The 27,066-nt window shown below is 45.5% G+C and overlaps 1 protein-coding gene across 2 annotated transcripts in view; it reads right to left on the bottom strand.

Moving 5' to 3' along the window:
• Positions 1-270: 270 nt before the first annotated feature.
• The window catches only part of LOC144769432 (ALX homeobox protein 1-like), a 131,625-nt gene continuing 104,829 nt past the window's right edge, over positions 271-27,066 (bottom strand). Inside the window, exon 5 of one of the 2 annotated variants that reach the window (XM_078653528.1) lies at positions 271-1,390. In XM_078653528.1, coding sequence (XP_078509654.1) covers positions 1,178-1,390 — 213 coding nt within the window. In that variant the 3' untranslated portion in view covers positions 271-1,177. The remainder of the gene's footprint in view (positions 1,391-27,066) is intronic. The other variant, XM_078653535.1, reaches the window with a different exon arrangement.

Genomic DNA, 27,066 nt, shown 5'->3' with positions numbered 1-27,066 from the left:
CCGGAGATAAGTTACTGGGCCCTGCATCAGTGGACGTTTCAATTTCCCATATTGGTTCTAACCCCTCTTTTCTCCCCCTGGGCATCCTCTTAGGGGCCCTTGCATTCTTGGCCAAGCCTTTAACTTGGTCTCAACATGATTTTTCCTGGGGACCAAGGGTGCTTGCCCCAGTGTCTACTGGGGTTACATTATCCATTTCTACTCTCACTGCCTTGCCCCTGGTCCTTAGGTCACTGAGAGTACTCTCATAAAAATGGTCGAAACATATCATTACCACTGACAACACTTTCCATGTCCTCATTTTTATTTAGATACTAAAGTGTCCAAAAAGGATCAGTAAACATGTTTAATCTTTGACCTAATCTCATTATCTTCAGTGCGAACGATTTCCACTAAATGCAGTGCATGAGAGACTCTGTTTGCTAAATCTGGTCCTTTGAGTCCAGCAGGTGACCTGCATCCTTCACATGTGCAATGCAAAACACACAGAAGGTGCCCTGAGGTCAGCAGTGATTGTTTGTCCACATTGTCATTGCACTATCCAGTTATTTGCTCTCATTCGCTATGCATTCACCCTTTACATAAGAAAATTCCAATAACACAGAAACAAGGGCCTACTGCAAACATGGCTTTTGTCCACAGATGATTTAAGGCCAAGGCAAATGTGCTCTTCCAACCAAGTTCATCCCTATAAACATTTAATACGTTTCATGTTCTTAGTCTCTGATGTTTCAAGAAGCACCATGACAATGCTATTCCCAGGGTTCTGGCACTTTTGTATATGGTTTTGTATATGGTTAGGGCTGTAGTAAGCAATGGTTCATGAGTACAAACCCTTGCTTTGGTAATACCTTGTCATGGATAGCCTTGGTGTTCATCACCACTGTCTTTTAATGTTGATGGGTTTACTAGAACGTCTTGGCTTGGTTCAGAAAAGTATCTCGAAGATTTGACAAACCTCCTACAGGCTAGAGGTAGAAACTGATGCCAGACTGCCCCTCATGTCCTTGGCCCTGGCCACTCTGTCTGTAAACATGGCTACATCTATTGTTTCATGTCTCTCCGTGAATAGTAAGTAGCAATGGTCGGCCACTGGAGCCCAAGTTAACCTTCTGGAAGGTGTAGAATGCTGATACATCCCATCTGAGATCTTGTATAAAATTTAGGAAGAAGACTGTCAATTAGGTTGGGTGGTATAGATGCAGCTCCATTCGTCCTTTGTTGACAATGGCAGGCCATATGATGGAAAACTAAGCCAAATTGGTGTTGTAAAAGGTAACCGCTGCAGCTGTGGTGAATGGGGCAGCATGGTGGGAGCAAGCATGGCTGTTCGATACCCATGGACAGGAACGTAATAGTTTCCAGGAAGTCCGAGCAGGTCAAAATCCAGCTGTAAAAAAACCCAGAAAGAACATTTGTGAGAATAAATCTAAATGTACTGGTATCAATCAAGAAAGGAAAAGCGACAGTTGACAATATATGTGTGTTTGAATATATATATATATATTCACTGAAAAAAACATCGGTTTTAGGGGTGTTATAGTTAACTGGACATTTCACTCGTACAAAACCATTGAAATTCCTACGTTATAGTTAGTTGTACTAACTATAACTCGCGCGCCCGTAATCCACTGCTTGTGATTTCACATATTACATCATTCATGATATTGTCTGTGACATCACTGATGACATCACTGATGACATCTCAAATGACATCACTGATGACATCATCCAGTGAATGTCGTTTAGTTCGATATTTAAATAAGTATTATATATATAGCAATCCCCATTGAAGACTGAGTGGATGTATAAGTGTCTGGATGGAGGATTTAGTAGCACTGTGATTGACCACTGTGATTGACTGTCTAAGTGACTAATTTAAAGTGTCTCACTACATATATGGGATAGTGAATAAACGGTGTAAATATCTGTATCACTCTCTCTCTTGTTGTGTAAACTACGACATACGTTGGTTACTAGCTATGTGAAAGTCTATATTAGTTATTAATTAGTGAAGTGAGTATTTGTATGGGATAGTGAATGTGTGTGTGGTTGGGTGGGAGGTGTGTGACTGCCCAAAGATGTGTAAATAGTTGATTTAGTAGGTATATGAGGTTAAGACTGTATGTGGAAAGTTGCTTGGGTGAGTGAATCTCTTTATGGGTGTGGTGATGAGGAAATATATTTCTCAATGATACATGTCCAACAAAGTAGAAATATAAAAGGCAGTGTATGTGACAGATGTTGTATATAAATAAGTAACACAAGGAATTGTACAAAGTTCCCCTGATAAAAAGTCTATAAAGGAGTCTCGCTCTCAGTGGAGGTAGTGGAGGAAAGGGAAGTATGGGACGCCACAGGGTCCCTTTTCGGAACTAAGAAACCTCATACAACTATAGGGCTGGATGACATGTCTCATTCAGCCCTTTGTGATGTTGTTTGCATCATCGGCTTCCTGCTCCTGCGTCAAGCCGGCGCTGCAATGCTTGACGGGTAACACCGTGTGTTACTCTCTGTCGGAGTTCTTTTGTTCCTTGCCGTAATATTCTGGTGTGTGAGGTACAAAAAACAGGTGAAGTAGTGAGCGGAATGTGAGTTAAAAAAAGTTGGGTAGTCCACTAAGAAAACTTTATTGGTGTGGCTAACCACTTTGTTAAAAAGTGAAAAGAGGGGTATAGAGGCCCAAGGTAACCATTAGTATGGCCTCATTTCAACCCTCCAACATGGTCAACATGTTTCATGCCCACAAGGGGCAATTCTTCAGGACCAAAACAGTGCTCATATACTTAATAAGTGCTCTTGGGGGAACCTCAAGAGTGTGGTTTATACAACCTTGTTGGTCAATGCCCGGAGTTTAGCCAAAAAGTACTGTCACACCGTCAGACCTGGGGATACAAACAGGAAACATCAGTATCGTATGTCATTAGTTGCTCAGAAACTAAGCTTTTTAAGTATCCCAGAAATTCGTAAAAATGCAACACCCAAGCATCAGTGATTCACTCGGTCACGGTACCGTTGGGTATATGCAGGGCGTGTGAGAGAGAGCGAGAGAGAGAGACTCTTTATAACCAAGTGGTCCCAAGCAAAAGTTATTTGGGAACAAGAAGTCTTTGGGGTGTGTGAGCAAAGATAACCCGTTATGAAACTCAAAATATGTTGATATTTGTAAGGGGAACATTACATGATAGTAATTGCGCCTCGTGTATCAAACAAAAATAATAATAAATCGTTAACATTAAACATTGAAGGGCCACTGTCCGCCAGGGGGGGACCAAATATTATATAAATATAATTATAAATGTGTGCTTAACAGATGGTCTATCAGCACTGGTGCTCGGGGCTTACCAATGTCAAGGCTGTCTCGATCTGCGCGGCTGATTCGGGTGGGGCGTGCGCTAGAGGAATTGACCTGGGGAGACAATCAGCAAGGTAAAAGTGGGATCAACCCATATGACCCAACTCATAGATGGGGAGATAATGGGGGCGACGGGGTCACCAGAGGATCGCTAGGGGCAACGTCCCGTCAGGCTGAGCCGATCGGTATGGCTGGGTCCCAGTCCCAGTCCGCGGCTCCGCTCGCCGGAGCCCGTCCGCGCCACCCAAGGGTGCCTCTTAGCGAGAGGGCGGCCGGCTGTCAGGCAGGGCTGTGTGTTTAACGGACAACAACAACCAGGTGGCGGGCCCGGTTCGCGGGACAAGCAGAGCCGCTGGGCCCGACGGGGGCAGTCACCATTGACCGCAGCCGGGGGGAGAAACCTGCCTCGAGCGGTCTCCTAGGGGGTGACGATGCGCCCTGTGAAAACACGGATAATTGAACATAACAGCAACATTCGTTGTGCCAAGACTCACACAAGGCTGTATGAACACTGTAAGGAAGCCGGACACTCAGCAGACAACATGCAATGGGTGGTTCTTGAATGCCACCCATCCATCAGTCAACAATCACTGTTTAGACTGGAACAGAGGTGGGTGCACCGTTTGCAATTAGACACATGCGGATTGAATGACTCCGTCCCTTGGAATCAGCTAGCCAACTACCTTCTGGCCTGCCCTTTATCGCCTCTATCAAGATTGATGTCACTGCCGGACATCGACTGCAGACTTACTGTACCATTCCATACTAGTACTTCTGGTGCACCCCTGCGCCCCTATTGGACTGGATTTTCTTTGTCCACTCAACCCTCGATGGTATCACCGGCAACCACTACTCTTCTAACCAACTACAACCATTACACCAGGGTCCCCCTAGCCTGGCAACCATGGCATCTGCTCCGTGGACTGACTTGCCTGGCCATTTGCCGGCATCCTATGTTCCATTACTCCTCTCTTCTCTCCTCCCCCCCCTCATCACCCCTTCACCTCCACTGGGGCCAAGCTACTCGCGGGGCACCACTCGCCCGGCGTCATTGTTGATTCCTTCAACGAGGGACTGCTCACTATTGCCGCCCCCGTTATCCCCGAGTGCCCCCAGGGCCGCCTGCAAACTCCAATACCGGGCTGTCCTGCCGTGTGACTGTGGCTTCCCATTGACGAGACGTGTGCCTTTCCTTAAACCCTGTACCTCTTCGCACACGATCCCTTACATCTAGCCAAACCTCTGTCTCTTCCTTGAGAAGCCCCTGATTGGCTACCTTGCTCACGCGTCATGGGACACACCCCGCCGCCCGCCCCCCCTACGCTTAGCAACCGGACATTTAACCGGCGTGTGGATGCCAGCGCATTACCGGCTGGTTCGCGTTCTACCACACGCCGATGCGAGTGGGGGTAGGTTCTTAACGGCACCGTTCCGCCGTGGCTAAGGTAAGCTTGCAGGGCCTCCGCCCATGTTTCACCTCTGTGCCCCGCTGACGGCCCCCTAGGAGACGGCTCGAGGCAGGTTTCTCCGCCCGGCTGCGGTCAATGGTGACTGCCCCCGTCGGGCCCAGCGGCTCTGCTTGTCCCGCGAACCGGGCCCGCCACCTGGTTGTTGTTGTCCGTTAAACACACAGCCCTGCCTGACAGCCGGCCGCCCTCTCGCTAAGAGGCACCCTTGGGTGGCGCGGACGGGCTCCGGCGAGCGGAGCCGCGGACTGGGACTGGGACCCAGCCATACCGATCGGCTCAGCCTGACGGGACGTTGCCCCTAGCGATCCTCTGGTGACCCCGTCGCCCCCATTATCTCCCCATCTATGAGTTGGGTCATATGGGTTGATCCCACTTTTACCTTGCTGATTGTCTCCCCAGGTCAATTCCTCTAGCGCACGCCCCACCCGAATCAGCCGCGCAGATCGAGACAGCCTTGACATTGGTAAGCCCCGAGCACCAGTGCTGATAGACCATCTGTTAAGCACACATTTATAATTATATTTATATAATATTTGGTCCCCCCCTGGCGGACAGTGGCCCTTCAATGTTTAATGTTAACGATTTATTATTATTTTTGTTTGATACACGAGGCGCAATTACTATCATGTAATGTTCCCCTTACAAATATCAACATATTTTGAGTTTCATAACGGGTTATCTTTGCTCACACACCCCAAAGACTTCTTGTTCCCAAATAACTTTTGCTTGGGACCACTTGGTTATAAAGAGTCTCTCTCTCTCGCTCTCTCTCACACGCCCTGCATATACCCAACGGTACCGTGACCGAGTGAATCACTGATGCTTGGGTGTTGCATTTTTACGAATTTCTGGGATACTTAAAAAGCTTAGTTTCTGAGCAACTAATGACATACGATACTGATGTTTCCTGTTTGTATCCCCAGGTCTGACGGTGTGACAGTACTTTTCTGGCTAAACTCCGGGCATTGACCAACAAGGTTGTATAAACCACACTCTTGAGGTTCCCCCAAGAGCACTTATTAAGTATATGAGCACTGTTTTGGTCCTGAAGAATTGCCCCTTGTGGGCATGAAACATGTTGACCATGTTGGAGGGTTGAAATGAGGCCATACTAATGGTTACCTTGGGCCTCTATACCCCTCTTTTCACTTTTTAACAAAGTGGTTAGCCACACCAATAAAGTTTTCTTAGTGGACTACCCAACTTTTTTTAACTCACATTCCGCTCACTACTTCACCTGTTTTTTGTACCTCACACACCAGAATATTACGGCAAGGAACAAAAGAACTCCGACAGAGAGTAACACACGGTGTTACCCGTCAAGCATTGCAGCGCCGGCTTGACGCAGGAGCAGGAAGCCGATGATGCAAACAACATCACAAAGGGCTGAATGAGACATGTCATCCAGCCCTATAGTTGTATGAGGTTTCTTAGTTCCGAAAAGGGACCCTGTGGCGTCCCATACTTCCCTTTCCTCCACTACCTCCACTGAGAGCGAGACTCCTTTATAGACTTTTTATCAGGGGAACTTTGTACAATTCCTTGTGTTACATGTTCTCTGGACAGGTACACTGGACCCCTCTAAACACTGTCCCTCTTCATCCCCCCTTTTGTTGAAACAAAAAGTATAAATAAGTATACATAAGACTCAGTGATTGTATGAGTGACTGTATCAAAAACTGTATACTTGTAATAGTGATTTTATAACACACTAATTATAAGTTACTATCTATATGAATAAATAAACTGGTGTTTGTATAAGTGTGTAGCGTACTAAATGTAAGTATGGTCAATTGTTTGTATAAGTGAGTAGGATGACTGCATAAGTGAATAGGATGTGTGCTGGTGTGTAATGTCGATGTAGGTGTATAAGTATATTTAATAGTGTTCTATTGATCTTTGTTAGCATGTATGAGTGAATCTATAGGTAAGTGTTTAGATGTGTGTGGAGATATAGGAATCCCTGAGTGGGTTTTTAGAAACTTGTATTGGTGTGTCAATAGTTTCAAATATGGTACTCCATATTTTATAATGAGTGTTATACTAGTGTATGATGAGCTGTAGCAGATTGTCACGTGGATGATGTCAACACTGATGTCATCAGTGATGTCATCAGTGATGTCACTGACCATGTCATGAATGATGTAATATGTGACATCTACAGCAGTGGACTGCGGGCGTGCGACTTATAGTGTAGTATAACTATAATGGAGGAATTTCAATGGTTTTGTACAAGTGGAATGTCCAGCTAACTATAACATCCCTAAAAACTATGTTTTTTTTCAGTGAATTTCTAAAGTTTTTTAAATGGTAATTCCTAACTATAGCATGTCTGAAACCCATGGTTTTTTCAGTAAATTTCAAAGGTTTTTAAAATGCTAATTACTTACTATAACATGTCTGAAACTTATGTTTTTTTCAGTGAATTTCAAAGGTTTTGTAAATGACAATTTTTAAATGTTTAAATTGTTTTATTTATTTTTTTGATACTGATTTACTAAATTTTTTTAAACTATTTATTTTTAGATATTTTATTTTTTAAATTACGGTACATATTTTTAATATAAATTGAAAAAATTTTTTTGAAACATATTGAAATTCTAATATTTTTTTTTTATTTTATATATTTTAAATATATTTATATATATTTTATATAGCAGGCAATGATGTAATGTGGAAGGAAAATCAAGTTACGGGTAAGTACGGTTAGAATTACTTTACAGGATCAGTACTGGGATCAAAGATGCAGCACTGAGGTCTTTCCTGATAACAGGTGAGTAAATCGGAATTTGGAGTTCGGCTAATTTTAGAGGAATATTTGATAAGTTTAAAAAATCGACACTTGGAAACTTTTTCAGCAAAAAGCAGGCAATGATATCCTATAGAAGGAAATTCAAGTTACTGGTAAGAACGGTTAAAATTACTTTTCAGGATCAGTACTGGGCTCAAAGATGCAGCACTGACGTCTCTCCTAATAACAGGTGAGTAAATCGGAATTTGTAGTTTGGCTGATTTTAGAGGAATATTTGTAAGTTTCAAAAATCGACACTAGAAACTTTTTCAGCAAAAAGCAGGCAATGATATCCTATGGAGTAAGTACGGTTAGAATTTCTTTTCAGGATCAGTATGGGGATCAAAGATGCAGTACTGAGGTCTCTCCTGATAACAGGTGAGTAAAACGGAATTTGCAGTTCGGCTGATTTCAGAGGAATATTTGTAAGTTTCAAAAATTGACACAGAAACATTTTCAGCAAAAAGCAGGCAATGATATCCTATGGAAGGAAATTCAAGTTACTGGTAAGTACGGTTAAAATTACTTTTCAGGATCAGTACTGAGCTCAAAGATGCAGCACTGTGGTCTCCTGATAACAGGTGAGTAAATCGGAATTCGTAGTTCGCCTGATTTTAGAAGGATATTTTAAAGTTCCAAAACTCCACACTTAGAAGAATTTCCAAGTGAAACCAGTCAATGTTAGCCTATGGAGGAAAATTCAAGTTAGTGGTAAGTATGGTTAGAATTACTTTTCAGGATCAGTACTGGGCTCAATAATGCAGCACTGACGTCTCTCCTGATAACAGGTTAGTAAATCGGAATTCGTAGTTCGGCTGATTTTACATTGGTCCAGTATATATAGAGCCATTTTCCTACACCATCTCCTCCCTTCACCACTGTGCAAACACGCCCTGTGGCGTGTTTTAAGTTGGGAAATAATTCCCCTTCAATCCTGAGGGACTCTAGGGCCCAACTAGCCCACTAGGTACATCCAGTAAGCGCAACAGAACTGTGTAGCAGAGAGATGTAAAAAGGAGCATGGCCTGCACCACCTCTCTGCAAAGCAGCGCAGTGGCGCTTCCTGGAAGCACCTGGTCGGCTACTTGGCCCCCAGGGTCCCTCAGGATTGAAGGGGAATTTTTTCACCAACTTAAAATGCGCCACAGGCCGTGTTTGCACACGTCACCTCAGGCCCCGTCCCCTCCATTCACCACTGTGTAAATGCACCCTGTGGCCATTCTAAATTGAGAGATTAAGTCCCCTTGAATCCTAAGGGTCCCTAGGGTCAAACTAGCCCATTAGGTACCTCCAATAAGCGCCACAGAGCTGCATTGAAGAGAGGTGTAAAAAGGGGCGTGGCCTCTGAACACCTGTCTGCAACGCAGCTCCCTGGCGCATACTGGAGAACCCTCAGTATTGAAAGAGAATTAATTCCCTAACTTAAAATGTGCCACAGGGCGCGTTTGCACAGTGATGAAGGAAGGGGGCGTGGCCTGAGGTGAAATGTCTGCAAACACGTCTGTGGCGCGTTTTAAGTTAGAGAATGAATTCCTCCTCAATCCTGTGGGTCACTGGGGGCCAACTACCCCAAAAGGTAACTACAGAATGCACCAGGGTGCAGCTCCGTGGTGCTTACTGGAGGTACCTGGTGGGCTAGTTGGCCCCCACCGACCCTCAGGATTGACAAGGAATGAATTCCCCAACTTAAACCACGCCACAGGGTGTGTTTGCACACATGTGAACTCTGGCCCCGCCCCTCCCTTCACCACTGTGCAAACGCGCCCCATAGTGCGTTTTGAGTTGGGGGATTAACTCCCCTTGAATACAGACGGTCCCTGGGGTGCAACTAGCCCAGCAGCTACCTCAAGTAAGTACCACAGAGCTGCGTTGCAGAGAGGTGTAAAAAAGGGTGTGGCCTCAAAACACCTCTCTGCAACGCAGCCCCCTGGCGCATCCTGGAGTTTTCTGGTGGGCTAGTTGGCCCCCAGGGACCCCCAGTATTCAAGGGGAATTTGTTCCCCCTCTGCAAACGCACCAGGGGGCGCGTTTGCAGAGTGATAAAAGGAGGGGGCGTGGCCTCCGGCTCGATCCCATCCCCCAGGTCCTACCCCTAATTTTTTTTTTTTATTAAAAAAATGTGGAAGGTGCCGCGTGACCCCCCTCCCGAGGCCTTAATCGCCCCAGGGACCGCATCCCCCGGGGCATGGCCTTTTCCTTTTTTTTAAACTGTTGGGGATAGGGGCCATGTGGCCCCCCCTCCCGGGCCACTTATGGCCCCGGGGACCCCATCCCCCGGGGCCTAGCCTTTCTATTTTTTTATTTTTTTTTACTTTTGGGGATGGGGGCGGCCTCCCTCCCGGGTCACTTCTCGCACAGGGACCCCATTCCCGGGGTTGGCCCTCTCTGTTGGGGAGCATGGAGGGTCCCAAATCCCCCCTTGGTCCCAGCCAGCTCCCCCTGTCCTGTGGGAGCCGGCATTGCTTTTCCACATGGGGAGCAGGTAACATGCTGCTCCCCATATAGAAAAGCAATCTGCTTTGCTTCATTGAAGCAAGAGCAGGTTTCCCTGCTCTGGCTTCAATGAAGCAAAGCAGTTTGCAATGACAGTGTGGGAGCCGCAAGGCTCCTGCCCTGTCATTGCAAACTACAGTGTCCAGGGGTGGGCACCCCGGGACACTGCAGGAGCGGGCCCTGGGGGTTGGCGGCCCCCAGGGCCATGCCAAGGATCCAGGAGGGGGGCCGGCAGTCCCCCTCCCATATTTTACGAAGCCCGGGGGGGGGTGTCCTTGGGGCTGGGGAGTCCGCCAGGGACCCCCCAATTTGAATCTTTAGTGCCCCGGGGAGGTGGTAGTCTCCAGGGTGTGTGGGGGGGGGCTTGAGCACCTCCACACAGGGTATTTATTCATAAAAAAAAGCCCTGGGGTGGCGGTCCCCAGGAATGTGGGGGGCTGTATGCCCCCCGCAATGTCAATTAAGTCGGGCCCTTGGGGGTGGCGGTCCCCAGGGTTCGGGGCCCGTGTGCCCCCACAATTATTCATACTTTGCCCCGGGGGTGGCAGTCCCCAGGGCAGTGTGGGGGGATTTATTTATTTTCAAAATGCCCCCGGGACCTGCCCCCGGCATCATTTTTTTATAGGCAGGATACACGCAATCTGTGCGGATTTTGTCGATTTAAACAAAAAAAATGGGGGTCCTTGGGGGTCCTTGTGGGACTCCCTAAGTAGGCCTAGGGCGCAGGGTGTTTCTACCCTGCCCCCTTTTCGCATTTTTTACGTTTTTTTCTTAGGTTTCTTGTGCCTCGGTTCTACCACGGCAAAAGATGGCTGCCAACACTTCCTGGTTTGGAGTGTTGACAGCCAATTAGCATACAGCTCGTGCTCGGCAGGGTGCGCGGATCCTGCGCGGCCATAGTATGTATGTGATTTTAATTTGGATTTTCTCAGGAACTACTGAACGGATTTACACCATTCATCCAAAAGGCACGACTCTGAACCAAGGTCTACCTTTCTGCCAAATTTGGTGTAATTCCGTTCAGCAGTTCAGGCTGTAGCTGCGATGAAAGGTTCCTATGGGAAATTGCATGGGGAAAACACGTTTTTGGACCCCCCTTTTTTCTCGGCCCCCGCTTGACGAATCACCCCGAGACTTTATGGATAGAAGTGGACCTGAGCGCCCCACCAGTTTTGAAAATTTCTCGAAGATTCGTCAACCGGCGCCAAAGTTATTCCAAATAGAATGTTGCGGATTTCCTATGGAAACTAGGTCCTAACTATAACTACCTACTGGCGACCGCCAGTAGGTGATATATATATATACATACATATATATATATATATTCCAACTCGTATTTTCGCTTCAACCCGAGCCTCAAGCAACGGTGGGCCGAAACTCACTCGTGAACAAGAGAACTTGTGTTCTCAAAACGCGTTGAGTGAGCATTTGCTGAAATAAATCAGTTCAAAGCAATTGGGTGCCGTGGATTGTCGTCTTTGGGATTGTGATGACAGATGGTGGAGATATATATATATATATATATATATATATATATATATATATATATAGAGAGAGAGAGAGAGAGAGACAGAGAGAGAGAGAGCACGTGTTGGGGGTGAGATACTCTGTAAAATGATCCAATGTTCCATCAAGCGGTACTGGTGACAACAAAACCTTTGTGGTCGAAGGCATCATGGCTATGAAATGTCCCCAGAATACTTACAATGCAATATAAGGACATATTACAAACGGCACCTGTTATGCAGTTTTAATATTACATGTTTGTTCAAGGGTAGTTAGCTTGAAAAATCGTTTTACTTCCACTTTAACCTTTGTTTTTTTCAGTGAATTTTGAAGTTTTTTTCAACGTGGGTTAAAATCGTACTCATTTCCGTATAACTCCACTTTAACCTTTGCTTTTTTATGTTAATTTGTATGTTTTTTAATCTAAAGTAAGATCTTATTACAATATGTCTGCAGCCAAACCCCTACCTGACACTGTGACCAAAGTACTCCCACAAGATTCCCGTGGAACTATGACAACTGTAAATAGTTTTTTACATTTTGACCACATAGTGTCCCTCTGGGACACCTCACAAGAGCTACAGGGTCAGGGTATTTATTAGGATTCAGGAACGAGTCACTGAGTCCTATAATGGTGGCCGCAACATTTCTCTTCATGTTGAGGCCAGCCATTCAAAGCTGTTGGTTCATGGGACTAGCCCTTGCTCCAGTGGACCTAGCCAAACATACTGCTTTATATTAACTTTTTTTCCTGTGGGAGTCCTGCCGCACTCAATATCGCTATTTTTTAACCATAACGTATCAAAAATAGATGAACAGATTTAGAGCCAATCACAAAAAATAAGCTTTCTGAGAAAAGATGTAGACTTCTCCCAAAATTGGAGCAATCCTGTTCAGCCGTTTTCTCTGCATCGTTGTCTGAAATTCCCTATGGAAATGCATAGAAAAATAGTGCTTGGGGACCTCCCCTTTTGCTCAGCCCGCACGTGATGGATCAGACTGAAACTTTCCCGCTAGAAGCTGAGGTGGATGAACTTAAAATAAAAATTTGCAAAAAGTTATCAAACAGTGCCAACGTTATTAGCATCACAAAAAGTAGTAGTGAGTAGTTTGTGTATGGAAAGTTTTGGGGTGATCCGTCAAGAGGGGGCATAGAGAAAAGAAGGGATGGACCGCCAAAACAGTCGCATGTTGCACACTTCGCATGTTCTCCATGCAGGCTGCATTACAGCCTATGTGGAGTAAATGCCCAGGCCCCCAGTCAGGGTCTGAGCACGAAATAGGACGCTGAGACCAATCACAACACTGCTAAGGCAGCGATGTGATTGGCTGACTGGGAGCCTGGGTGTGCTTCCTGTTGAGGCCTGGAGGGAGGACTACGGAGGAGAGACATGGCAAGGAAGCAGTGAAAAGGTACGTTTTTATTTTATTTTTTCATACCTGCGTCCCCTTCTCCCTCCCCCTCCTGCCCCCTACATCCTGCATCCTCCCCCACTCCTACTCCTACCCCCTACATCTGATCCATGCCAGCCGTAGCCTGGCAAGCGTTAGTATGATTTGGCATCCCTTAGCAAGGTTTTCGGTCGCTAGGAAGGCACCCAGCAATATTTTTGTAATGCAGGCGGTCGCACAGTCAGAAAGCTGCCGCTTGAGCAGCAGTCAAATCAACTCAAGAAGCTGCATACTCTGGCACACCATGATTTCCAGCGCAGTACAAGATTTTGGCGTAAATCACAGTGCACGTGCTGATTTCTGCTCATTTGCAGAATTCCGCAGAATCTCACAGAGTTTTTTTGTAACTCCTCCCAGGACTAGAAAAAAAGACGGGGGGCAAAAAGCAAACTTCCTATGAGTTTCCATAGACTTCTTTAGACTGGGCTACATCAAAAACTGTTGAACTGAATGACACCAAATTTGTAATGAAGCTAGATCTTGGTAGAGAGTACACCTTTTGTGATTTTGTGTAAATCAGTGCAGTAGTTTTTGAGAAATTAAGGTTCAAATAAATATAGATATCTGGATGGTGTGGTCTGCTAGAGCATTTTGATTGGCCCAGGGACTTAGTCCCCTGCTCTGTACTTGTAAAAAAAAAAGATATAAGGGCCAGGGCAGGGATACCCTGCCCACCACAGGTCCCATGAGGGGGACCCGGAGGGACTCCCCTAGGGCAAAATCAAAAAAGAATCATCAATTTCTGCCAAAATCCCATGGGATACCAAGGCAGCGAGAAACAAAATGATGGCCAGGGTTCCACACATTGTGCAATTAAGGGGAAGGAGGCCTCAGCCCACTTCCCAAGCCATATTTGGCCTAAGGGACACCATCCCCTAGCGCCCCATTCATTAATAAGGGTATGGGGCTGCTTTGTCCCTCTCCCTGAGCAGTATTTGGCCCCAAAGACCCCATTGTGCGGGCCGAATCATCAAATATAGGGAGGGGGTGCGTGGTCCCTCTCACCAAGCCAATATAGCCCTTGGGAATCCATCCCTGGGGCTGAAATCCATTTGGAAAAGGAGTGGGGGTCACGCAGACCCTCTCTCTGAGTCATTATAAGCCCTGGGTAACAAATTCACAAAAAAAAGGGTTTGGGCCCCCCTCCCTGATCGATGAAAAGGTCTTGGGGACCCATCCCCCGGGACTGCTAATTTTCTAAAATGGGATGGGGCCATTAATGGCCCCGGGCACCCCGTCTCTTGGGGCCTCACAAGTTACGTCCCAGGGAGCTAACACCCATAACACAGAAGTTTTCCTGCCAATAACGGCATGGCAGGGAAACCTGTGTTTGCTTCCGCCTGGCTGGAGTAAGCACTGAGTCTGCTCCAGCAGGCCGAAGGGTTGCATATGCTCCCGCCAGCAGGGAGCAGACTTTTGATAAGTGGGGGCATGTAAACAGGTCAAGATTTAGCTCCAGCCTGGAGGGAGCAGTATAAATAGCTGTTCCCTCTGGGTGAGAGCAATATGCTCCAAGCTGGCAGGAGTATTTTCAAAGCTGCTGGTCGCTGGGATCAGATTTAGTGTTTGCTCCTGTTTGGTGGGAGTACAAGTTTCCCTCTCCACGTCAGTGTGGACAGGGAAAACACTGTGTCCAAGGGGTGGGCTCCCAATGCAATAGCATGTGAGACGGCCCTAGGGAACGGGGTCCCAGAGTATAAAAAGGCTTAGGGAGGTGATCTGCGCGCCCCCTTCTGTTTCTCTAAAGATAGTGGCCCATGGTCTTTTCCCCTCCCCGATTTTGGTAAATTTCAGCACCAGGGAAAGGCTCGCAGGGGCCTATAATGGGTCGAAGAGTGAGGCCGCATGCCCTCTCCCCTTATTGAATGCGGCACCGGGGAGTGGGCTGCCAGGGGCCATCATGGCCCCCTTAATTCTAATTTAAGCAGAGGCCCTGGGAGATGGGGTCTCCAGGGCCTTTTTATGGCTTGGGGACGGGGACCAGATGGCTCCCCACCACTTTTAAACTACATAAAGCCCAGGAGGTCAGCTCCCTATGATCAAACACAGCTCATGAAGGGGGTGGGGGCCGTGTGCCCCTTCTCCCCATATTACTTATTTTCATTTGGCCCCTGGGATGGAGTCACCGGGGCCAAATATAGCTTGGGGAGGCGGGCAGCATAACCCCTCTCCTAAATAATCAAATTCAGCCACATGGGATGGGAGCCCAAGATGACCCAAGGGAAAAAATGCTCCCTGGGTCAATCAGAAAGGTCTATTTTTAAATTTGGGTTGGAGGGGCTCTTGCGAGAGTCCCTTGAACCCAACTGTCCAGATATACAAATATTTTTTAACCTTAACTTCTCAAAAACGATTGAACAGATTTACACCAAATGACAAATAGCACAGTCTGTGGACCAGGATGTAGCTTACTGCCAAATTTAGTGTAATTCCGTTGAGCTGTTTTTGCAGTGAGGCTTCCTAAAGAAGAATTGGGGAGATAATGTGGCCTAATGTCTAGGGCGGTTGATCTCGGAGCTGGGGAACTAGATTCAAGTCTCGGCAGGGACGCTCAACAATCTGTGATTCTGGAGAAATCACTGTGGTATAGATGCATCAACAATGGCATTTGCGATTCCTTATTAGCGAAAAATAAGGATTCGCTAATAAGGAATAGCAAAAGGCTATGCATACAGAAATTGCAAAACAAATAGCGATTTCTAAACATTCCTTAATTGCGACTCGCAAATTGCGAGTTGCAATTAAGGAATACCTCCCCATTCATTCCTATGGGCCTAGAGGCCCATAGGAATGATGGGATGGCATTCTCAATTTGCGATTCTCAATTAGAGAATCGCAAATTGAGAATGCAATTTCAAGGGTGCCAGGGTGTCAAAAGGACACCCTGTTGCACCCCTGAAATATGCATATGAGAACATCTTGCACACACACATGCCCCAAGGGCATGTGTGTGTGTGTAAAGTGGAACTTTGAAAAATGCACTTTAGTGCATTTTTCAAAGTTTTTGCAAATTACCATGAAGTTCAACTTCATGGTAATTTGCTCCCCCTATTAGCGAAATCGCTAGTTATTTTTCTTTGATGCATTGCATTTAAGGAATCTCAATTTGAGATTCCTTAAATGCAATCACAATTTAAGTAATCGCAATTTTGCGATTTCTTAAATTGCGATTTTTGCATTTGGTATGATGCTTCCCAAATGCAAAAACACTGGTCGCAAAGGGGCAGATTCTGAGAATCTGCCCCTTTGCAACCGGTTTTTCCTTTGATGCACCAATACCTGTATCTCCCCGTCTCTAACAAAAAAAATGAATGTGTCTATCTGTAATGTAACTGGCACTCATGTAAAGTGCTCTGACACCTTCGGGTCGAGTTTGCGCTATTTAAAACTCCACAAAAAAATGCTATAAAAGAGCACTCTTTTTGGAAAGCTTAATGGAGATTCATCAAATGGGTCTACAGTTATTACAAAGACAAAAATATATTTACCTTGGAAACACTAACCTAACTATAACTACCCAGTGGCATCTGCTATTGGGTAATATATATACACACACACACCCATATACACACACACACCAGGTATAAAAAGCATTCATTTTACAATGGCAGTGCTGCTCTCAAAGAATTAATGAACACACCTGACAAGGCCACCCTTGCAGGACCCTCCTTGATGAAGCACCAACCAATGGACCCTGCCCAGTATGTAAAAATAGGAGAGTTTTTTGGTATTTGCTAATAGGTAATAACTTTGCTGCCTTTTATCAAATCTGCACATTTTTAGCATGTTTCAAGTTGGTTTCGGACAGTCAGGTGTGAATAGGTTTCATGCACACCTGTTGGTTGGGGCGAGGGTTTCACAGTTAAAGGAACAGGTAAACAAGTTGAATTTTCAATTTTAAGTCCCAAAATAATTTTTGCTCTTCCTGTTACAGAAATACAGATGAATAACACTAGACCCTATTTAGCATGAAGGTGGAACTTTACTCAGAATACACCATTTTGTATTTTGGTGTTAATCCATTCAGTAGTTCATTTACATATTTACATTTCAAAAAGGTGTATGGAGGATTGCCCAGTTTTAATGACAAGAATATCTTAACCGTTACAATTTAAGAATATTCATAGATTATTTTGATTTGGACGATCTACAGAGCCAAATCAGATCTGAGTGACTTTTTGCTACAGCTGCCATTATATGACACAAGGGAAATGCTAACTTTGTTACATCCAAGAGAGCATGTGGACAGTAATGTGATGTATTCCTATAGGTTCTGTATCGATCCCCCTATTCCTGACCCTATTCTGGTTAACAAGTTAACTAGCAGCCATCCCATGATGCAGAAACCGTTATCTGATTACGCCAGACCTCGGCACAGGAGCGCGTTATCTGATTAGGTCATAACGCTTGCCATCTAATTAGACAAGCAATATTCCTCCAGCCCCTGATAAGGCTTACGGAGTTCTCAAAACAAATCAAACCTATGACAACCTGGGAAAAACCCCGCGGCCATTGTTTTGATTTCACCGAGAACTTCAGCATAAGAATGTGCTAACGACCAGTTCGTATGACATCCTTATTGACGTATCTATGTCCATCCTTACGTCAATCTCGGCACCTTACAGGTATAAATATTACCGATATTGCCTTAAGCAAACACACGCGGTGGTGACGAGATCGGAGCAGCGAGACTTGCCGAAGCCCAGCAGAGAGCGAAGCCCACTAGCTGCCCCGCCTTCCTGACGCGCTGAGAACGAGACGCTGCTTTCTCCTGCCGAGAAATCCAGCTCCGGCGCTTCCGAGCAGCCCTCGCAGGCAGCTTGGAATATCGAGACCTCAGACGAGAGATACTATCCCTCAACCATCCTAGACCTCAGGTACGGAGCTGAATGACCCCTTGCAGAGAATTCTTGAGTCAGTCACTTGGCAAAACAAACTTAACTTAAACTGCTACTTTCTATCCCCGCCCACGTATTAGGCTTAGGTCAGGTACACTGGGGTAGGCGTGGTTAGAAGCACCAGTTGAGTACGATTAGTTAAATGTATATGTGTATGAATATATTCTATCCATATTAAATAACGTATGGCTTAGAAACCATATCAATGTTTTTACAGTATTATTTTATAATTCTGCTTTTATTGTATGCACTTTACTTAACCATAAGTATTGCGATAATATCGATCCATTTCTCTTGTACGAGAAAAGAGACTGATCAATAAATAACATCTTTTATTGAACACGCCCGTCTCTTCCTTTTCTCTACAATCTGGTGAAACTAAGAATGCACGTACTGACTGAGTAAAATAAGTTGTCTTTTGTTTTCACACGACTCTAGAGATACACTCTTTTTTTTTTTTTTTGAAAACCTTTATTGGACAGAGAAAGCTCACAAATACGGGCCTACAACCCACCAGGGCTGGCCACCACATAGTAAACGTATCAGGAGTCATACACCAATCGTCACAGTATACAAAGGCAACGAGTCAGGGGAAAGAACAGGCATCGTAGAGCAGTCTAAGGAGCAAACAAATAGAAAGGTAGTTTTCTTTTAAAAGGAACGGGTATGAGAGGTCAGGAGCATAGCGGGCCGGGAAACAAACCAAAGGGGCGGGGTCGCGGCGGGCAGCCACACAGCGATCTTATAGACACAGGAGAAGCAAGTACGACAGAGGTATACCAATAAGTACCGGGCAAAACCACGAGCATAATGAAAGGCAACTGCGCACACTATCCACTGCCCGCCCACCGCAGCCACCACCCATCCCACCAATCAGCACCATAAAGGACCCAAATACCAAAACAATACGAAACGCACCCCCAGGTAGAAGAAAACCCCACAAAAGGGGAGGGGGAAGGGAAAAGGGGAAAAAGAAAGGAAGGGACCCCAACCCAAGCACCCGCCCCCAGGTGACAAAACAGGAAAAACGAAAGTCCGGTACAAAATCGATCACAAAATAGGAAAACAGACATAGCAAATCCCCACCTTGCAAAACCGGACAAATATACCAGAAAGACACCAGGGGGGTAGACGGCGAGACAGAGCCCAGAAAAAGGGGATACACAAGGGCCATAGAACCAATAAGGGAGAAAAAGAGGAGGAGACAGAAGCTCCCTCCACAAACAACAACAGACCCTCCCACCCACCCCACAAGCCCACCCTACACCCCTGCAGAGGGCTATGGCCTACCCCCCGGCAGCGTGCCTGTCGCCCTAAATAGAACCCGAAATGTAGAAGAAAGAAACAGGCTAGAAACAAAGACAAAAGGGAAGGGACAGGGGAAGGAGAGAACAACGCACACGGGGGGAGGGCGAAAAAACAGGATCAACTGCTCCCATCCCGCCACCTGCCACAAGGGAGGAGTAGAGCCCACGGAAAGTCAATGATATTAGGATAAGTTTCAGGAGTCTCAAGAAAGTACACAACATTACAACAGCACTTGTCAGTCACATATCAAAAGAAACAAGACTACCGCATATAGAAATAGTTTCAGCCCTGTCCGCTTTTGTCCAACGTTGTAACCATCCGAACAAACAAAGAGCAAACAGTGAGGGACACAGGGCACAGGAGTAAGTTCCGCGGCAGTCCTAAGAAGAAACGTGAAAGAAAATACTGAAGGTCCAGGAAAGGCATAGCACAACAGTCGCATCGCAGGCTGAGTTCCAAGGACAGTGCGAACGAGGCAAGCCCAGCCGGGCCGGCACAGGCTTTTAGGCCGGGGTGTAGACGCAATGAGAAACTGGAAAGATCATCGAGGCCAGGCCAGGAGATAGGCGGACCGCAGACCAGGGGCCGAGGCAACCAGACAGGATGACGAGGAGCGCCGGAGACTTTCCGACCCAAGGATGCAGTCCCCGCCGGGAGCATAGAGTCCAGGAGCACACCAGCCGCAACCAGCAACGAGGAGGCCAAACCTGATGACGGGGGCCCACACAGTTCAGAAGGAGGGTCCGCCCTCACAGCGGAAACAGGCGCCGCCACGGAAGTCCGCCAGGAGATCAGTGCATCCAGGACAACTTGAAGCGTAGGAAAATCTGTACAAGATCCGACATCCGGGCCATGCGGCGGGCCCCCAGTGCTCGCCCAGGCCCGGCAGAGACTCCCAGGGCCGGCCGCCATCTTAGGAGCCCAGCAAGTCCTCGGTCTTCGGGGACCCCGGCCGGGGTAAGACCAGAGCAAAGGAAGGTCAGCCGAACTGCGGCAAGGCGCCCCAAGGCAGGAAGGAGAGCCAACAGAAGAAGGATGTCCGTCGGTCCCCCCGTGCCGCCGGCCCCGTTCTCCGGGCCCGGGCGGAAAAATTCAAAATGGCCGGGCCGGGGAACAGAAGGGGGACCCAGCCGAACAATTGAGTAGGCTCTCCCGCGAGGGGCAGCGTTCGTACCTCTGGGCCCAGGCCAGTCGGGTCGCCAACGGGCACAGCCGGCCAATTCGCACATCAGCCCCCTCGTCCAGCTCCACAGCGCCAGCAAGGGCCGAGCATCCTGCTCCGTAACGTCTCGGCGCCGCAGTGAGGTCCGGCCAGTCCGCCCCGGAGGCTCCGAGCGGGATCGCTGCACAGGATCGACAGCACTCAGGATCACCGGAGCAACGGGTAAGTGTCGGCGAAGCGACTTGAATACCACACACAGCAAGTAGGGCTTCCCGGGGCAGGAGTAATACAGGATAAACGAAGAGAAGCAGGCGGTTGAACGGAGCCGAGCTAAAACGCGGCCATCTCGGTCGCGAGCTAGGCTCCTCCCCTAGAGATACACTCTTGATTAGGGGAGAGCAAAGTTGTCATGTTCTATGGTTGTCAGAAACTAAATCCCTTCTTGTCTATCCAGGGAGGTTCAACTCCTCCTTGCCTATTCGAGAAAGTTTCTAGTGAACTCTGAGCTAGCTGGCAAACCCAAAACTTTAAGTCTAATATCGACAGTAGACGACCTAGTTAACGTCTGGTCTAGGTCTATACTATTGGAGGTATTATTCCAATGCGCAGAGCCTATTGGGATAATAGGAACTACACTACATGGCGCCCAACGTGTTTGGATAGGCGATAAAACTAACGCAAGACTTTAGAGTAACTCAGTCGTGCTTTTTCACTCAGACCCTTTTTCCCATAATACTCCAAAGACGTCTGGAGTGGGTGAGAGGTAAAATCCGCCAAACCTTGCAGGAGGGAACTCCTATGTATGGCTCTTGGTTCAATCAACGTTGAAAGATACACTGTTCCAAAATATTGTGCATCTAATCTTTGTTTCCATAAGGAACCTGATCTGCAAACAAACAGAAAAACCTTCCTGTCGGTAAAATGGCAGAAAGTGATGATGAAAGAGAGAGAGCTAAATTAGCAGCTGAAGTAATAGAAGCTGATAATACTATGCAAGGAGCAGACCCGGATATAAAACTCATCCCGGTCAACATAAGAAGATCTATAACGTTAAAACTTATAGACAATGGACTGACACCAAGAGGTGGTACAGTCATATTCGTAATTGAGGCACACGAATATCGGCAGACAGAGGTATTCTATTCATGGATAAACTTTCCAGCAGCAAATGCTATAACAAAGGAGTTCCACTGTTATAAAATAGAGGAACCACCGGATACCTACACTCCTTTCGAGGAAGTGGAAGTACCACTTAAATTCCAAGAGCATCTGCTCTTGTTTAATGGCGCCCTAAAACATAATAATCACATCACCAGGCTCGGTCCACTAGGTAGACCAGGAGCAACGTGGCCGGTCCTAGCCGGATACACACCACATCCAGACATCGAAAGAATGTCTGCAGCAGATGTTTTAGTACAACTAAAACAATTAATTAAAATATATAGACAACTAGTCCAATATGTAATGCGGACTTCAACCATCCAACCTGTAGTTAAAATTCCACAGCTGACCCCACATCAGGGGAACACAAATAAAATTACACCACAGAACATACAGTCCTGCCTAGGTAAAGTACCAGCTAAACGGGAACAAATACCATTCTGGTTAGCACAAAAAATCACCCAAATAGAGGCGGTGTTTCCAGACACCACCCCTGTGGATAAACACAGGATTCTGACTATCTGTCTTCCAATGGGAATCGCACCACACGTGGAGGACTGTGACACTTGGGGTACAGTCTTTGCTTCCATTTACACAAAAACACATGGTGTACCATCCATGTCAGTAATACCAGATGTGCTAAAACAAATTCAAGACGAATACGGTCCAGAACCCGCTTTAACTCTTGGTATGAAATTACTAAAAGACTTCAAGCAGGTCTCGGCAATATTACTAGCCAACATAAAAGGGGAAGCAGCGAATGTGGCGATCCGCCAGAGGTTATAAGAGACAGATATAGCAGACCAACCAGCTGAAATTGCCAGAATTATAGAAAAATCCTATGAAGAACTAGGTAGAGATAGTTTGGGTGGAATACCAGTGAAGCCCCAACTAATTGAAAGTCCTGAAAAAATATTTATTAAAAATAATCTAAACAGTCAAAAGAAGAACTGGGATGGAAACAAACAATCCAATCCAAAAGAAAAGAGATTCCAGTCCAGAGGAAGGTCTCCTCGGCGGAGAGAATGATCTCCGGACCAAGGACCCAAGTCTCCCCAAAGGGAGCCCTCTGTGAAAAAATACAACCTTAGAAATAGGGATAACATAAAGAAACCGGATAGATATCAAGATTTTGATACACGTCCCTCTCAATCTTTTCAGACTTCCTCGCAGAAATCGGAAAGAAGAGGACGATCGGAACCCAGGGAAGGGCACGTCAAGTCCAAAGACAAGGAACCTGCTCATCCAAATAAAAAATTACAGTTTCCAAAGAAGAAGGTAGCCAGTATTAAAGTATTCAACAATGCCGAGAATACTGAGGACACAGCTGAAAAACGGAGAGTGGGCTCAGACAATGCTAGACAGCGCAGCAGAAGTGAGCATAGCACGCAAAGTCCTTATGAATCATCTGGAGACAGTGGACACAAATGAATACATTCAGGTGGAAACTGCAGACACCAGAGTTAGCAAACCTCACAAAATATATGAAATAACTTTACGTATAGAAGGGGATAAGACTAGGAAAATAAGGGGCCTTTTTTGGGATAATCTCTCCAAGGGCTATGACATCCTTCTAGCTGAAAAAGATTGGCCACCAGAGTTTGTCAGGGAGTGCCCACATGGCGAAGAAATAATTATGCCTGCCTTCTCAAATCATATTCCAATTCATAAAAAATATACACTTGCAAGAAAGTGGGCAGTAGCTCAAGCTCCTGCTTTATATAAAAATCATGTAGGATGGGATGAGGACTCTCCTCCTCACAAAATCCAGTTAAAATCACAACCTACTGCACAAAGGCAGTATCCAATCAAGCAAGAAGCTAAAAAACAGGTAAAAGAAATTCTAGATCAACTAGAATACCAGGGGGTGATTGAAACTTGCACCTCACAAATGAACAACCCTTTGTTTCCTGTCTCCAAACCAGACAATTCATATCGTCTAGTTTTGGATTACAGACACCTTAACTCATGTTGCAAAACTTTTGCAGTACAAAACTCGCATAGTGCTACACTAATGAATAACATAGTGCGCAAAAAATATAAAACAACATTAGACATCTCTAATGGATTTTTTTGTCAAAATATAGCACCAGAGAGCAGATACTTGTCAGCGTTCTCAATAAATGGCGCTCAAAAAGAATTCTGTCGGTTACCCCAGGGGTACAAGAACAGCCCAGGAGTATTCTCAGCGAGAGTAACAGAGTTACTACAAACATATGATGACGAAGCATTATCGTATGTCGATGACATATACCTAACGGACGATGACTTGGATACTCACTTCAAGAGAGTGAACACCATAATACTTGGGTTCGCAGCAGAGGGTTACAAATTCAACTTTAAAAAATCTAGAATTGCCCATCTAACAGTCCTGTTCTTAGGATATGAATTATCAAGTGAAGGCAAAAGCCTGGCTGACAATTTCCTAGAGAAATGTGCCGTACTCCAAGCACCTAGAACACTAAAAAACCTACAGTCAATTCTAGGCTTCCTAAATTTCGGAAGAACATACATTGCAAATTACGCAGAAAGGGTCAAACCCCTTTATGATCTAATAAAACCAGATTTTTAAAAAACCAATTGGACTCAAAAACACACAGAAATTCTGAGATCCTTACAAACAGATATGTTAATTAAAACAAAATTAGAAACACGTGATAACACATGCAACCTTGTGATTCGAGTCATCCCAGGAAGATGCGGATTCACATACCAGACCTCTAATGAGGGAGAAAAGGTACCAATTGCATTCAAATCACACTTGTACACAGAAGCTGAAAAGAAATTCAGCATTAAAGAAAACATTGTTCATGCAGTTCAAACCGCAATAGCTAGAGAAAAAGATAAAGCTGACGGTAGACACATCACAGTCAGAACAGCAGAATCAGCCTTTGAGGCATTAACAACCCCGTGTAATTTACCAACAACAGCATTGAATCCGGAATGGATACAATGGGTGAATTCCATTACAATGGACAAAGTAAAATACTACTTTGATCCAGAACTAGAGGAACTAAAATATCTAGAATATGAAAGAATATTCCCTCTGCCAATCGACATTCTGCCATTACGACAGTACGCTTGTGTAATCTATACAGACGGGCATGCTGAACCATCCGTTTGGGGAGAACAAGCATACAACCCCACATGTGAGATTACAAAAGAAGTGTGGCGCGGAGGTATACTAAGACCTCTATTAACAAAAACACACTCAGTAGAAACTAATTCAGAACAACAGACTGAAATAATAGCATTGAAAATGGCGCTAGATAATGCAGATCGCGAATTCCCGACACTCATAGTGTCCGATTCGTATTACTGCGTCAAATCATATAACAGCGATTTACAGAAATGGATTCAAAACGGTTACAAAGATGACACAGATGCAACAATAAAGCAAAAACTGCTTTGGGAACAAATAGTTCTGTTAAAGAAAGAACTACCAAAGACTCACGTGATACACTCACTGAGTCATCAGCGTGATGGCGTTCACGTTGCAGGGAATTCATTGGCTGAGAAAGCCACAGCGGTAGCAACTGAATCGGCTTCCGTAGCTAGAAAAAAGCGTGCAGTAAAATACATTGACGGTGAAACAATGCTGGCGGTGAAAACGTCATCAAAAGGCGACTGCTCAGCGTTACCGATCAGTTACCCACTCAAATATACATAAATAATCGATGCGAACTCCGTTCCTTTTGCTCGAATCCCTGGAGTGGGGGATAGAGTGATTCCAAACATGGACAGGAGAGGCTTGTTAATAGCAGACGCACATATGGGCGAGGGTCTCAGACACCTCAAACTAAAAGATTCTCTGGAAGAATTACAATCAGTGTACTGGTGGCCAGGCATGAGCCTGCATCATACCATTTTTGTAAAAAACTGCCCAAATTGTAACAGAAATCGCAGTGGTGAAAGAAATGGTATATTACCTTGGAGTTTCACACCAGAAAGGATCAACAATAAAAAATAAATCCCAATATGAAAGATGCGTCGTATTAACATACAGAGACTAGTTTTCACTTATAATGTAGACCCCAACTTTCGGCTGACGCCAGAACTATTATATCAAGATTTGCGAGTCTAAATGGCATATACGCTAGGAGCATGCTACGTTTGACCAATGTTTTCACTTTAGCCCTCAAGCTTGTGGGAAAGCACGGCCAAATGAGCATAGCGAAGCGGGACTCTTCTCACTTCCTTCCTGAGGGATACGGGATGGTGTAAAGAAAAAACCAAGGCATAAAGCAATCTATAACAGCAAAGGTATTAGGTTCGGGAGCTGGGTGGGTCAAACATCTAATAAGTGTCCAACGTAGTCTAAATAACTTGCCAAGAAATTCTCTGAGGGGATTCAGTCCGTACGAATTGTTGTTTGGAACTAGGATGTTAGTCTTAGATCTTGACAGTCAGACTTCAGTGGTGAAAGAAAAAGGCTTTGATATCAAAGACCGTTTGGCTATTTTGCAGGACTTAAACGAAACAAGAAAAGACCTGAGCAACATAAAGTTGAAACAGCAGCCAACAACCACTGAAGAACCACCACCTGTCCCAGCAAGACCTGTCTGGATTCCAAAAGTCGGGGATCTAGTCAGAGAAAAGATCGCGGTAAAGAAGGAATTTGGGCCTTCTTACAGAAAAGCAGTTCCTGTCTTGTCCATCAACGGGACAAGATCAGTTGTACTACCGCCGCTTGCTGGTAAAAAGGAGAACCGAGTTGTATCCATCGACCTGGTAAAACCACAATCATGTGGCCGATAACAAACAGTAGGCCAAGTGGACTCCCGATAAGTAGTAGAACACCGAGGTTTGCTACAAATACAGAGGTGCTAACTAAAAGGCTAATCACATTCGAAACGCCTACAGAACAACAACAAGGACTATGCAACAATGCAATGGGCCTCACACCTCTGAAAACCCAAATAAAAACATTTAGTAGAGACACACCAACCTACAATGAAGTAACAAATGAATATGCTGAAGCTGCAAGAAACAGTAATCCTGAAGCAATTGGAACAATAGACAGAACGGCATCCGGCTACTTCATCAACTTTGATGATTCTTCTGAAGATCTAAGTGAATCAAAGACACAGCCATCAACAAAAACGTTTAAAGATAAAGCTAAGGAACTTTTGAAACAGCTGAAAGAAACCTATCTGATTTCTCCGTGGATTGAATTTTGGGTGTCCTTTGGTGTATTTATCCTGATACTTTGGCTCATCATGATACTATGTTTGGGACGCTTCATTGAGGGAAAATATGCTAAAATGGACACAGCAAGCCAGAGAATCAACTTGATCCTCAAGCCACACACGTCTTCACACGTCAAGAAAAGAGAACTTTCTTCAGTCAATTTCACAGCCAATCCTATACCGGGTGGGGTAGCATGGGACAATACTGACTATGAAATTTATGGTCCGGTTGAGATCCTCAAATATCCACACCAAATTAAGATCTCGTTGAGTGACTTTGTA

Source organism: Lissotriton helveticus, chromosome 1_1 (genome assembly GCF_964261635.1).
Source record: "Lissotriton helveticus chromosome 1_1, aLisHel1.1, whole genome shotgun sequence".
Taxonomy (NCBI): domain Eukaryota; kingdom Metazoa; phylum Chordata; class Amphibia; order Caudata; family Salamandridae; genus Lissotriton; species Lissotriton helveticus.
Note: the sequence above shows the minus strand (reverse complement) of the source record. Positions and strands in the feature narration are given on the sequence as shown.